Source organism: Cricetulus griseus, chromosome 4 (assembly GCF_003668045.3).
Source record: "Cricetulus griseus strain 17A/GY chromosome 4, alternate assembly CriGri-PICRH-1.0, whole genome shotgun sequence".
NCBI lineage: Eukaryota > Metazoa > Chordata > Mammalia > Rodentia > Cricetidae > Cricetulus > Cricetulus griseus.
The window spans coordinates 4,189,568-4,204,168 of record NC_048597.1 but is presented as its reverse complement, the minus strand read 5'-3'; the positions used below and the strand labels follow the sequence as shown (position 1 = coordinate 4,204,168).

The window sequence follows — 14,601 nt, the reverse complement described above, 5'->3', positions numbered from 1 at the left end:
GATGAGACCATGTAGAAATGCATAACGAGTAGTTATTGGTTAGTAATTAAGACAGAGCTAGCCAATAAGAAACCCAAGCCACAGGCCAACAGCTTTATAACTAATACAGCGTCTGTGTGTTTATTCTGGGACTCAAGGGCTGTTGGGAGCCAAATCTCAGGGCTTGGCATGAGATCCTGGGCCATGCTTGGCTGGCCACATAGTTAACCTTTAACATAGCAGCTCCTTAGAACCTCAGCTCAAGAAAAGAAACAACTTAAACCCAGTCCTCCCCCCACAAGCTCAGTCTCCTAGGCAACCCTTCTAGGACCTCTTACTCATGAACTGTTTACCCTGCCAAACACCGTCTTTGTGGCTTCCTAATATCCTGCCTATACTAACACCTGGTGCACAAACAACCCATTCTACCCCTCCCTATATCCTGCTCTACTGACTATATAAGCTAGCCTGAGAAAAGTAAAGTTTGCCACTTGATCAGAATCCTGTCTTGTGGTCATTCTTTCTGTGTCTCTTGTCCCCATTCTCTATCCCTCCCTTGCCCCAGGTTGACGTCCTGCAGGTCAGGACAAAGGGCCACAGGACCTACAGGCCAGAAAACTCACATTTACAAAGCCAGCATCCTTTGACCTAACAGGGACTCACGGGCTGGAGACTGGATAATGCCCAGGCTGGGATCATCCCAGGGCCAAAAGCACAAGCAGGACCTCCCTGAGTCCTCCTACTGCTATGTGAGGTGACAAGGTGACACAGGTGATCTCTTCCTGGTAGCATATGTCTCTTAGGGGACAGCAAAGGCGCAGGTCCCAACCCAGTGTCCCCTAAACAGGTTTCAGGTGAGCTGACAGGTCACTTCCTCTTTGCCCTCCAAACCTGGTCTTTCTGTCCTGGTCTTTCTCCCAGCATGCCATGCAAACACATATATCTGCAGTGTGTGCCAGTGGGGAAAGGGCTGAGGGAGAGGGCATTGTGACTGTCATTAGTGGGGTTCTTCAGTGACCCCCAGACTCCTCGTCACACAGCTTCTCATCTGTTCCATAATCAACCTTGCCCTGAGCACTGGGGCTTCAAAGAGGAACAACAGAAAACCTGAAAAAAGCCTCGAGTCCATGGAGGAGGTGCAGATGATCCCCAATCAGGACACAGGCATGGGTGTGGACAGCCACACCGCTGGGTGTAAAGGGATGGGCCAGGAAGGACGCTAGACCACACCCCAGCCTTGGAGGGCAGCGAGGAAATACTCTCTCTGGCTTGGGCCCCAGGGGCTCAGCGCAGGGCCCTGCAGGCCTGGAGAGCAGCTCAGTACAAAAGCAAAGAAGACTTTTGCTAGAATGATATCAGGGCCAGGAACAAAGAGCAGCTGAAAGGAGGTTGGCCCAACACATTTACCCGACACAGGTTACACCCGCACTGTTTCATTCTTGACTCTACCTGTTGGAATTCTGTAACAACAGGACCCGTGTCCATGCCTGTGTCTCACCTGGACATGTGGGCTGTGATTCAGCAGATCCAGGTACGGCGCAAGTGCACATGTGTCTGGCTCTGCAGAAAGGCATTCCTGCCTCGTGGACCTCAGGTACACAGCTCTGGTGTTCACAGTGCACCAGGCCCACAAGAAGGCGCTGTAGCTGAAAATGCCGTCCACGGGCTCCACAAACAGAGGCTGCAGGGTGGAGAAGAAGGCTCTGGAGGAGGCAAAGAAGTCCTGCACATCGGCTCTCTGTTCTTCTGCCTTCGCCTTCAAAGGTTGGGGCAGAAGATCCACCACGTCCGGCTCCAAGCAGACCGGGCAGGTGTACGACTTGGGTAAAATGTCCAGGTAAGATTTCCAGAGGGACTGACCGCCTGCGTGCCTTTCTGAGATTAAAAAGGTGCACAGGGCCAGCAGAGGAGATGGGGGAGGCTTCCACCTTGCAAAATGAAAAGTCAAATTGAAGGAATTAAAGTGTGAACTCTGCCAAACAGTTTGGTTTGCTTCAGAGGGAATATGCTCATGCTGTCGACACTCCATCCAAGACAGAGGCATCTTTCCTACGACTGCGTCTCCCCAGAACACACCCAACACGGTCTATTTTCTCTTTCCCACCAATGCCATTTCCGTGGCTAGTAGGTAAGACCTGCTTCACAAAATAATAATAATAATAATAATAATAATAATAATAATAATATCATCATCATCATCATCATCTTGTTTCCAGCCTGGTTCTCCTGTTGAAAGATTTTCTCTTCCTTCCTCCCTTCCTTCCTTTCTCCCGAGCTCCCCCTTTGTTTTCTGAGACAGGATATAATCACACCGGCTGTCCTGGAACTCACTCTATAGACCAGACTGACTCAAACTCACAGAGATCCTCTCACCTCTGCCTCCCCAGTGCTGGGAATAAAGGCATGCACCACCACCGCCCAGGTGAAAGCTTTTTCTATACGCTCCTGGGTTTCACCTTGTAAAGATACATACAACGGGGAGTCCAGAGGGGTAAAAGATTGAGAAATGCAATATCCAACCCAGTGAATGCTGGCTCGAGGAACTACTTGCAAAGGGACCAGCTCCCCATTTCGGCAGCCATAACAGTAACACGTGCTTGCCACGACCTTGCCTTGGTCACTAGGAGGTTAGGCGCCTGCCTTGTGACAAGGAACCAATCAGAAGTTAGCTGGTGGTGCTATGCTTTACAGCTCTGGGTGTACTTTACGGACAAGTGCACAGCAATGATGCCCAGAGCATAGCAACCACCCTGGGAGGGCCTATGGGCCATAACAACCAGCTGACCAATCAACACAGGGCAAGCCCTCCAAGCCTGGAGGCACACTAATCCTGAGCCTGTGCGTACCCCTAGACACTCCCCTTATGCTGCCCTACAAGATCTCTATGCAGACGCTTCAAGCTGTCTTTTCTAGCCATCCGCCATGGTGGATGGATAGAAGGCCTGAGCTAACATGGGGTTAGCTCGTTAAACAACTATAATAAATCCTTGTGCAGTTTGCATCAAGCTTTCGATTCCACCTGGTGATTGGGGTGACCGAAGTCCTGGGCTGGGATCCTGAGGCCTGAGTCTCTGGGGGTCTTACACTTGGATTTAAATTATTTATAGTTAAGGAGTGCTTAAGAGTTATTCTTTAGTAAAACAGGCCATGTTCCAGTTAACTCAACATGCATTTGTGAGTCGTATCTTGGATAATACAAAACAAAGCATCTCCACCGTTGCTGCAAGTTCTACTGGACAGTGCCGACCCAGACAGACTGTGTCTGTTCGTTACTACACACTTTGAGCTTTTGTTCCTGAACTTGGGAGTTCTAATACAAGTTATGTAGTTGTGTTCTGAATAGCTACTCACAAATCAGCCCCTATGGCATAAACGGTCTTAGCAATGTTATCATTACCTTTTAAAGTCCGGATTCCCACATCACTCTGCTTGTGACCAAGGCATCGTCAAGTCTACACAGGCCCATAAAGAATGTGAGCGGGGAGGGTATGTGTAGGGAAGACACCGTAACCACGCCTGCGAGGGCATGGTCCAGATGCCGTGGGGAAGGTTTAAGAGTGAGGGGTGCTCACATGGAAGCCCTTTCTCCCTTTTCATCCTCGGCTTGCTGTACTTACTCCTGCCCTCCAGCTGGCTAGGTTGCTCTGTAAGTAAGGCACCTCCCTAATAAATACCCTTATATGTTTACCTGACTCTGTAATGGTAATTCTCTCATTAGGTATGAAACAGTGCTGTCTTTCATTGAACCCTCAAAATGTAGAGATCACTTCTGCTGAGGCTATCTCTGTCCTCAGGAGGCTCCAAAACCAAAGCTCATTACCATGTGCCCAGAACAAGGCTCTTAACCTACACTGCCTGCTCTCCTTCATCCCTAACAAAATCCAACTCCTCCCTAATGCCAAATCCTACACTGCCTGCTCTCCTTCATCCCTAACAAAATCCAACTCCTCCCTAATGCCAAATCCGTTCTTAGCGGAAGAAGCCAAGCAGATACAATAGGGTGAACCAGTAGCATGCAGGACTTTTTCACCCTGTGCACCATCGCATTTCATGCTCGCTTCCTAGCAAACAGGAAGCAGGGTTCACACTCATATCCCAGGCAGCCGACTGAAAACCTCAGAGACACGGTTCCCAGGGAACTGAGAGGACATGGTTCAAATCACACCAGGCATTTCTTGGATAGACAAGAGCTGGGTCCTCATGCCATGTCAGTCATGACACATCTGCCAATGGCAGAGACTTTCAAGGAACAGCACTGGCACCAGGTGTGCAAGGTGTGGTGACTTACTTCTTCATGTAGGGCCCTAAGGAGCTTCGAATCACAGTGTTCGTGGTGAGCAGACAGCTCTCAGGCAACGAGATAATCATCTGTCCCTCCTTGCCAAAGAGAAAGCAGAGTTTAGGACACCTGGGTTTTGCAAATACTGAACCCTACCATTACATATCAAACATACATGTCCAGAGCGCAGACAATGCAGGCCTGGCTTGCAAAGAGAGAAGCACAGATTGTGTTAGGGCCAGTCATAGGACAGGTTTTAAAAATTAAGGACCAATGGAAGTAAAACCTTTGCTTTACCAGGACAATCAATGATAATTAGATTGGCTTAAAAAATTAGCTGTTATAACAAGAGACCAGCGTCACTGAGATAAAATCTGGGGAGTATGTCTGCAGCCCCAATACATAGAAGCTGTGGTCCAGTAGGAGACCAAGGCTGAACAAAGGGAAACAATGTAAGTCTTTCACATGGCACTGGTTTGAAGGCATGAAGGGATCATGAGGAGCTGAGCTCGGCACTGTAAGATCCATGGGAGACCACCAGTGAAGGTACAGCCTCTGTTGCAATGGAAACCCCAGGACTGAAGAGGCCACAAAGAGAAGCTCAGGTTTGGCAATGTCAGAAGTCAGCAGAAGCCACTGGTGAAGGTATGGCCTAACTTCAGTGGAGCCTTCAGTATCCTGGAGATGCCAGGGCCATGAAGAGACTGCCAAGGACAGCAGCCAGTGTAGCGTGGAGCTGGCCTCAGCCAGGGCCATGAAGAGACTGCCAAGGACAGCAGCCAGTGTAGCGTGGAGCTGGCCTCAGCCTACCAGACAAGCTGTGATGGAAGGCAGAGCCCAGAAGGTCATGAGTGAGCCCCAGATGCCAGACAACGCACTACACCATCAGGCGTGCACTGCTGGGCTTTGATTGAGCCTGGCTGTTTCTATGCCTTGGTTCTTCCCTTTTGGACTAAGAAATTATGTATCTTTTTTTTTCTAATTCCCAAGAATTTTGTTTATTGTAACAAATATTTTCATGAAATTCAATAGAACTCAGAATTTCTTTGAAACGGATTCAAATCTGTAAACTAAATCAGCCAGAATAAAGCATTTTAAAAAGAAAAGAATCCAAACCACCAAAAGGAACACTTTATATAGTAACAAACACAATATAAAAACAGAAGACAAGTAGGTAACAGATTAAAGGTGTGTGCCACGGCTGCCTGGCCTCTATGGCTGACTAGTGTGGCTAGCTTTGCACTCTGATCTTCAGACAAGCTTTATTTGTTAGATCATAGATCATCTCTATGTGGCTGGCCCTGACTGGCCTGAAACTCACTAAGTTGACCAGGCTGACCTTGAATCCAGAGATTCGCCTGCCTTTGCCTCCATAAATGTGTGAGCCACCATGCCTGGCCTTGAAGCTTCCTGAATTTGCCATTACAAACACTATCATCCCCACAGAAAAGCAATGCTGAACTAAGAAAGAAGATGGCTGGGGAAGCCTTTGCTTCTGCTCAGCTGCTGTGCCCAAAGGCTGCGAGGGATGGGCTGGTGACTGACGGGGTATCCGTAGCTTCTTTTCCAAGACTGTGTCACGGCATTTAAGTATCCTGGTACCTCTGCAGTGTCTGTGTCAAAACAGCACACCAGGGAGATTGGACACTTTATCTGTCAGGTCTAATAAACATTCAAAGAGCTGCCTGAGTTAAATCTCATTTAAATTGCCCACTGCACATGGAAAGCAGTTGCAGCTAATGAAATTCTCTGCCTTACAGAACTCATTGTCAAAAAGGCCTGAACCTGATAAAGGGCTGAGGCATTTTCACCCACATCAGGTAAGATCGTCAACAATGGCCAAAGAACCTCGCTTGTTTGTCATTAATTCTTGAAGGGTCACACTCCCTATTGTGACATTGTCGGATGACAGCAGCCCCAAGAGGAGGTTGAGCTACAATGCAGAGATGCTTTGAGGTGGGGGTCATGACTCCCCCAGCTGAAGAGGTCTGGGAGGAGGGTGGCCAGGACTAGTGCCAGCAGTCACACGGTCTTGCTGTCCTTCTCCAGTTGTCTGTCTATCCATCCAGTCCTCTTACAGAAGCGAATACTCATCCAGCTTGGTGCCCAGCCCCCTCCCACCTCTGTGGTTGCCTCAGTTTGCAGACCTCCTCACTGTGGGGTGACAGAGTGCCACAGTGGATGAGGACGGCCATCAACTCCTGGTCCAGCCAAGATTCCTCAGGGTAAGAGCCACCAGAGTCTAAAGATGACATCTTTGTAGAGTCTTCATGCCCAGAATGGAGGCCAAACACCTGGGCCAGAGACTATTCACTTAAGGAGAAACAGTCCATGGAGGAGGAGAGCAGCCAAGGCCCAGAGGCAGCTGGGGGAGGAGGGAAAGCCGTGTGCCCGGCGGCGGTATTTTTGCCAGACCTTGAACTCTTCAAAGTGTTTGACTTTTGTTCAAGGCTGTGAGACTCTGGATGTTACTCAACAGTTTATGCTGTGATGGTAACATGAGATCTTGGAGAAAAGCAAGGGAGTTATGGCTTAACAGTGACATATTTTTATGTCAGGTTGACAAAGGGTTCAACTATACTGGTTAATTTTTGTCAACTTGAAAAAAAAAAAAAAAAAAACTAGAATTACTTGGGACAGGAGACCTGAGCAGAGAGATTGCCTGCTGTAGGCTAGTCAATGGGCCTATCTGTGGGGCATTTTATTTAATGACTGATGTTTGAGGGCACATCCTACTGTGGGCAATGCTACTCCTGAGCAGGTGGTCCTGTACTGTGCAAGAAAGCAGGCCAAGCAAGCCACCAAAAGCAAGCCGGGAAGCAGCGTTCCTCCGTGGTCTCTGTTTCAGTCCCTGCCTTCAGGTTCCAGCCAAGAGTTCCTACCCTGGCTTCCCTCTGGGATGTTCTATTAACTCATTCTTCTTCAAGTGACTTTTGGTCAGTGTTTTACCACAACAGAAAAAAATAGATAAAGTACACTGAAGATCTGTACATCTTACTCATATAACATACATCTCTATTTTCAAAAAGTTTCATATAAACACGCATTTCAAACACCTGCATGTAGCCAGGTGTCATGGCACACAGCCCTAACTCCAGCACTGCAAAGGTGGGAGCAGAAAGACGGATTGTCTGAGGCTAGCCTGGGTTACATACTGAACTCCCAACAGAAGCTGCAGGACTAGAGCCATGCTGTGGGATGGGTCCAAGGCCTACTCCCAGTGTGCCCCTGCTCTGTCACAGCACACACTCTGGACAAGAGCAGCCACCACTGCCACCACAGGCACCGTCTAATGAGCCGTGGTAGACTCCGTGCCCTCCCCGGGCTGTCTCCTTCCTCCTAAGTGTTGCACTCAGAGGGCACAGAGTCAGGGAAAAGACAGCACACCATTATGCCTTGGCAGCCCCGGGGGCTGGATCAGCCTTAAAAGGAGGGGCAGGAAGCTGCACCCCTATCTTGTTCCCTCCTATAAGTCAAACTTAGAGAGGCTTACGGAGTGACAAGGAGCTAGAAGGACTTGGGTCCTCTGAGGACAAATCATCTGTCCCCTCTATGCTTGTTTAAATGACAACAAAGCAATCTCATGGCTGTATCAGCAGAAGGACTTCGATGTCTGTGTTTACACAGCAAACTCAAGCTTCCTTGGGATAATCCTAACCATATATATCCATTTGGTAAGAAAAATGGCTATACAGGTGAAGCACACTTGATTCACTTGATGTGAGCAAAACATGCATGCACACACACACTCACACACACTCACACTCACACACACTCACACACACACACACACACTCACACACACACACTCACACACTCTCACACACACATACACACTCACACACACTCTCACACACTCACACACACACTCACACACACACTCACACACACTCACACACACACTCACACACAAACACACACTCACACACACTCTCACACTCACACACACACTCTCTCACACACACACTCACACACAAACACACACACTCACACACTCACACACACACTCTCTCTCTCTCTCTCTCTCTCACACACACACACACAGCAGGAGCTATCTTGAGCCTCAAGAATAAAACAGACGTTCTCACCTGCAGTGCTGTTTTGCTCATCAACCCTCTTCCTGTTCCTGGAAGAACCAAAACATGGAGGGGTGAATTCTACTGTATGTTGGAGATCTTGGGCGCCCCCTTTAAGGGCTAAAAGATGCCACAGCAATGCAATACTGCAGGTGGGTCTCTTGTCTTCCCCTCTCAGGGAGGACGGGATGGGGAACCTGTTCTGGACCTCTCTGCAGCTTTATATTTCTTCAACAGCAAAGCTGGGTTCTGGATCAAGATCTAAGGACCTGGACACGGGGTCAAGGCTGACAACAGACCTTGACAGAACACCGTCCTGTGAATGTTGTCACAAACAAAATGGTGGCACTTGGGTCAAACTCTGACATATGAAGCCAAGGACAGAAGGGGAGACGCTTCATACTTCATTGTCTTACGATAGGAGCTAGCACAAAGCATTCTGCTAAAGCACAGCTTTACATAGCAGTCATGTAAATGTCCTACACCACACTCACCCTGACCTTGGGATTCTGCGGCTGCGGCTAACTGTTTCAAAGCCACTGTGTAACCCTTCCATTTTACCTTTAACCTTTTTGCCTCCCTGGATGCACCCACAGCTCACTATTACAAAACATTCAGCTCTCTAACCTGCACAAATTAACCTCTGTGTTGATTTTTGGACTCCGGAGTCACCATATGAAACTGACCCACAGGGAGTACCCTCATGTGTGTCTCTCTCAGTTGGACCTATGTGGAAAAGCATTGACCTGCGAGATGTAAGTTTATTTATCCCCAGCAGGCTAAGTAGCAGCCGGAGGACAAGCCCAATACTTACGCTTTAGGGCTGGGATCACATGCAGCAGGCCCCGTGGCATCTGGAGCATGCCCTGCAGTGAAGAACTCGGGGTCCTAATGGCAAAGCTGTCTCTGCCACACCAGACCCAAGTCCTTCTGAAGAGCATATAGGTCTGCTCTGGAGTTGCCTTCTACCCACACCCATAGGACACTGCCCAACTTCTGAGAAACGGATTCCAGACCCATGTCAATCTAGCTCCACAAGGAGCTATCAAATTCCAGAGGAGAATGTTAACCTGCCACAGTCCAGATGACTGTGGAAGCCTGCAGAGCAGCGCCTCCAACATGAGAGAAACGGATCCAAACTGCCAAAGGGACAGTATTTGCTGAGGTCCCCAACAGGGGTTCCTTTCCTGGAGCCACACGGTAATATAGAACAAGTACCTCAAGTGGCTAGCTGGAACCTGCCTCACCCTCAGAAAACTACTCACTTACTAGGCCTGAGACAGTCCCTTAGCGCGCATGGTCCCCCAATCCCAGCTAACCTCAAGGGACACAGTTGCGCTCTCCTGCGCTCAGTACACAAGTGCCATCCATGCCTTTGAAGACTCAGCCCAGGTCTTTCCTTCAGGTGAGGATCCAGGGACAACCAAATTTGTAACTTGACAGCAATAGCTTTTTTCACTTCAAGGCTGACCACTTTGCGCTGGCTAACCAGCAAGGGAGCCATCCCAGGAGACGCAAATTCTCCTCCCATCAGTCATTAGTTATTTGTCTAGGACTGGGACCCACAAAACATTCCCCCTTCCAAACTACCATGTCCACTGATACTGGCATGGTTCTGGCTTTGTGTATGAAGTCATTTCCAAGAGAGACTGCTTCACAGCGGACTTCCTGGTTTTCTAGCTCTTACACTCCTGCTGCTTCAGAGATGTTGCCTGATCACAGATGCAGACATTGCTGTGACAGAGATGTGTCTGCTGGGGCTGGGCTCCCCTCATCTGCTGACCTCTGCCCTGTGTCCAGTTGTGGTTCTCTGTGACAGTCTGTCAGAAGCCAGCCTTGGCGACCCCATGCCTAGTTTGACGCCAGAAAGTCTGGCATATCACAAGAGATTCCGGATATCTGCCTGAGAAGCAACTAACACCTATCCCCTCCCCCATTTCCTTAGCTAGTGCCTGACATAAACACAGGAGATTCAGGACACCTGCCTGAGAACAATTAACTCATCCCTCCCCCCACCTCCTTTTTCTCTGCTCCTCCCTTCTCTTTAAAAAGCTCCTTGGTTTCAATAAAGTCGGCCTTGACAATGGAATCTGCTTGGTCCGGCTCTTTCTTTCTCGCCCATTATTTGCAGGCGTGATCTACCTCGGACTCACGAATTACCGGAGCCCCGAGGACCGGGGCAGGTGGTGCCCAAACGTGCGGCTCGAGGTACAGATTCTTCGCCGAGTGGAGACCCCCGCCCCAAGGAAACCTCGGTAGTGCACACCGACAAGGAAGCCTGCTCTCCGGATTGCGACGGACGCTGGTCTGGGAAAAGTTCTCACCGCTCATGAGTGACTGATTCCCTGGTAAGTTCCCCCTCATTCCGTTCGATAATATGGGCCAAATTGTCTAAGGAAGTCAAACACTTCCTTTCGGGAAAGAGGAGTTTGAGTAAAATGTAAGGACTTGATTCAGTTTTTTGCCTTTTGTCAAAAAAAAAAAAAAAATGTCCATGGGTCATTTTAGAAAGCCCAGACATTCATCCCCTAACTTGGAAAAAGGTCGGAGAAGGACCTTAACAGATTGCTCATAGAAAAGGGAGCTGAGGCAGTTCCCTCACAGACTTTTAGTTACGGGCCTTGAGCCTCATTCTCTTAAAAACCTTAAAAATTACCCTGTCAAAAATTAGTTCAAACTCCAAACCAGAAACAGATGATAAAAGCTTAGATTACTTAAGTACAGGAGATTTCAGAGTTCAAAAGTTTTAAAAGGATCCTTCCCGCTTACAAAAGCCACTGCCATGATGCAGCATTTTAAGTTGTGCAGGGGCTTGGGAAGACATAGGTGCGGCCTTGCATACACGCAGGCCCTCAGGAGATATCTAGGAATGTAATGGGGAACAGAAAAATCCGAGCCTACTTAGAGGTGGCTAGATAGTAAAGAATATACAGGACAAATGATTGGGATGAGCAGAGAGAGAGAGTTAATAAGTACCAAAATGGAGAGTCTTCACCTCCTTCCTTCATTTTAAGCTGGAAATACAGAAAGGCAAATACTCAATGGTAAAATTCAACAAAAGCTAAGAGACTTAAAAACTGTAACAAAATTGCTTACAGGCGATAAAAAATTTACAGGTTTCTTGGATCAGAGAGAATGGCTCAGGGGAACATAGCAGGATACATGTGCCAATACCATTCGAACAGCTCTAGGAACTAATAATGGCTTATGTCCAGTATGGACCAACAGAGGCTGATAGGAAATATTGCTATAGAAGCCTCACCCCTAGGAAATTAAAAGCGGATAACCAAGGCCTGCCTGTCAGGGGGAGGATATTTGTTATAGAGACCAGGCAGGGACCTAGGGAGTTAATTGAGAATTGATTTCTAGGCCTATATGAAATTTTACAAAAATGTTAGAGACACAGATGTTGGGAACTTTGATTATAAAATAGCTAGCCTATGATAATGTTGGTAATGCATGCTGAAAGACCCCCACCCCCGGGCTGTAGCCTTTCTACTCTGGTCGGCAGCTGGCGGGGCGCGCGAATACATCCTTCCCTCCTTAGCACTTCCCTCCTTAGCACTTCCCTCCTTAGCACCCTCCCCGACCTTTTGATCTCTGCAGCTGCTGGCCCTCACTCCCCGCCCCACGCAAGGCCAACCCCCGCCGGATCGCTCGGTCCCAAGGCCAGCCATCTGGACCGGCAGGAGATAAGGCCATTTCGCCTGGCTATTAAACCTTGAGAAAATGCTGATTTGATGCTTTTCGCTTCTGTACTATGCCTGTTTTCCCTTATAAAAGGACCCTCCTTCCGGGGCTCGGGGCTTGGCAAAACAGAAGCTAAGCCCCGGATATCCGTGTTATTAATAAATCCTCTTGTTCTTACATCCAAAGTTCGTGGTTTCGCTGATTCCTGGGTGTGGGTCTTCTTCCACGAAAGAACCTCTCCGGGGGTCTTTCATTTGGGGGCTCGGTCCGGGATCGAGACCCCCGCCCAGGGACCACCGACCCACATTTGGGAGGTAAGTGTTATGTGGATCCACTGTCTTGTCTCGTCTGGTCCTGTCTTTCTGTCTGAAACCATTTCATGAACTGCGCGCCCGCGTTGGTAGTACACAGCTGCGTACATTTGTATTTGACGGGTTCGGACTCCCGACCCTGGCTCCAGGAGACGTCCTGGTAGCGATTGAAGCATTAGTGGGCTCACCTTTGTACTTTTGTTTTTGAGCTGAGATCTATGACTGGACAGCTTCCCAACCTCTTTGGAGAGGGTCCTCGGCTTGAAGGATTTGCAATCCTTACCGGGGACGAAGAAGGCTGGCCCCCTTCTTCAACGCCCTCTCAAATCTTACTATCGACTCTGTGTCGAAACCGCGCAGCGAAAGCCTGTTCTGTTTTGCTTAGTCTTTGTATCATAACCATTATCTGTGTTCTACTAAGTCTAGAAACTATGGGACAAACTATCACCACTCCCTTGTCCCTAACACTCTCACACTGGAGAGATGTGCAGGATTATGCTCATAACCAATCTGTTGATGTGCGTAAACGCAAATGGATTACTCTTTGTTCCTCAGAATGGCCAGCCTTTGACGTTGGCTGGCCGCGAGATGGTACCTTTAACCTCCAAACTATATTTCAGGTGAAAGAGAAGACTATGGATCCTGGACCACAGGGGCATCCCGACCAGGTGGCATACATAGTCACTTGGGAGGCCTTGGTTCAGGACCCCCCCCTGGATACGTCCTTTCCTACACCCCAAGGGCTCCCCCTCCCTTCCTCCCTCTAACCGCCCCAACCGGCCCATTCCCTCAACCCCTACCCTTTCCAATCCCCAGCTCCCTCCCCACTCCAGCCTTTACCCTACAGCGGTAAAGGACGCTAAAGCTGAAGAAAAGAAGACGCCTGAGGTGCTTCCCCCGGGAGAAAACCTGTTGGCTGACCTATTGATTGAGGAGCCCCGCCATACCCGGCGCTGCCGCCCCCGCCAGAGGCAGAAGCGGCCCCCGCCGTCTCGGCAGAGACGGCTTCAGCTCCCCCACCTGACCCTTCCCCAATGGCTCACCGACTAAGAGGTCGCAGGGAGCAGCCCGCTCCAGATTCAACCGCTTTGCCCCTCCGAACTGGACCGAATGGCCAACCTCAATATTGGCCATTCTCAGCATCGGACCTCTATAACTGGAAAAATAATAATCCTTCCTTCTCTGCAGACCCTGTGAGGCTGACATCTCTCATAGAGTCGGTACTCACAACTCACCAACCTACCTGGGATGATTGTGAGCAGATTTTGCAGGTTCTTTTAACCTCGGAGGAGAAACAGCGTGTTCTACTAGAGGCACGAAAGAATGTCCCAGGAGCCAACGGGCAGCCCACCCAGCTGCCCAATGAAATCGATGCGGCTTGCCCTCTTGAAAGACCTGAATGGGATTTTACTACTGAAGCAGGTAGGACCCATCTGCGTCTCTATCGCCAGTTGCTGGTAGCGGGTCTCCGGGGGGCAGGACGCCGACCTACCAATTTGGCCCAGGTAAAGCAGGTAATACAGGGGGCGGAGGAATCGCCCGCCACTTTTCTAGAGAGACTAAAAGGAGCATATAGAATGTATACTCCCTATGATCCGGAAGATCCAGGGCAGGCCACCAGCGTTTCTATGTCCTTTATTTGGCAGTCAGCCCCGGACATAAGAAACAAGCTCCAAAGGCTAGAAAATTTACAAGGATATACGCTCCAAGACTTGTTAAAGGAAGCAGAACGTATTTTTAATAAGAGAGAGACACAGACAGAAAGAGAAGAACGTTGGAGAAAGGAAGCCCAGGAGAGAGAGGAAAGACTGAGAAAAGAAGCAGAGGAGAAAGAGGCTGCAAGAGACCGTAAGCGGAATAGAGAGATGAGCAGGCTATTGGCCACAGTAGTGACAGGTCAGAGACAGAATAGGCAGAGGGATGGCAGAAGGGGGCCCCACCTGGACAGGGATCAATGCGCTTACTGCAAAGAAAAAGGACATTGGGCAAAAGAATGCCCTAAGAACCCCCGGGCCAAGCCTCCACGGCCAAGAACCTCTGACCTTCTAAACCTAGAAGATTAGAGAAGTCAGGGCCAGGAGCCCCCCCCTGAGCCCAGGATAACACTGCAAGTCGGGGGGCATCCGGTCACCTTCCTAGTAGATACAGGGGCACAACATTCCGTTCTGAATCGGTCACCCGGACCCCTGAGTCACCGGACTGCATGGGTACAGGGAGCTACAGGCGGAAAGCAGTACCATTGGACTACAAATCGGCAGCTCCAGCT

At 49.3% G+C, this 14,601-nt stretch overlaps 1 protein-coding gene across 7 annotated transcripts in view; it reads right to left on the bottom strand.

Annotated features, from left to right (window-relative positions):
• Setd4 (SET domain containing 4) overlaps positions 1-14,601 on the bottom strand; it is a 136,885-nt gene that overhangs the window by 15,758 nt on the left and 106,526 nt on the right. For 5 of the 7 annotated variants that reach the window (XR_004769822.1, XM_035444296.1, XM_035444297.1 and 2 more), the window contains 3 exons: positions 8,347-8,384; positions 4,268-4,356; positions 1,478-1,907 (listed from right to left, as the gene is read on the bottom strand). Coding sequence is in view for 6 of the 7 variants with exons in the window: in XM_035444296.1 (XP_035300187.1) it covers positions 1,478-1,907; positions 4,268-4,356; positions 8,347-8,384 (557 nt within the window). In the remaining variant the exon portion in view is untranslated. The remainder of the gene's footprint in view (positions 1-1,477; positions 1,908-4,267; positions 4,357-8,346; positions 8,385-14,601) is intronic. The other 2 variants (XM_035444299.1, XM_035444300.1) reach the window with 1 other exon arrangement.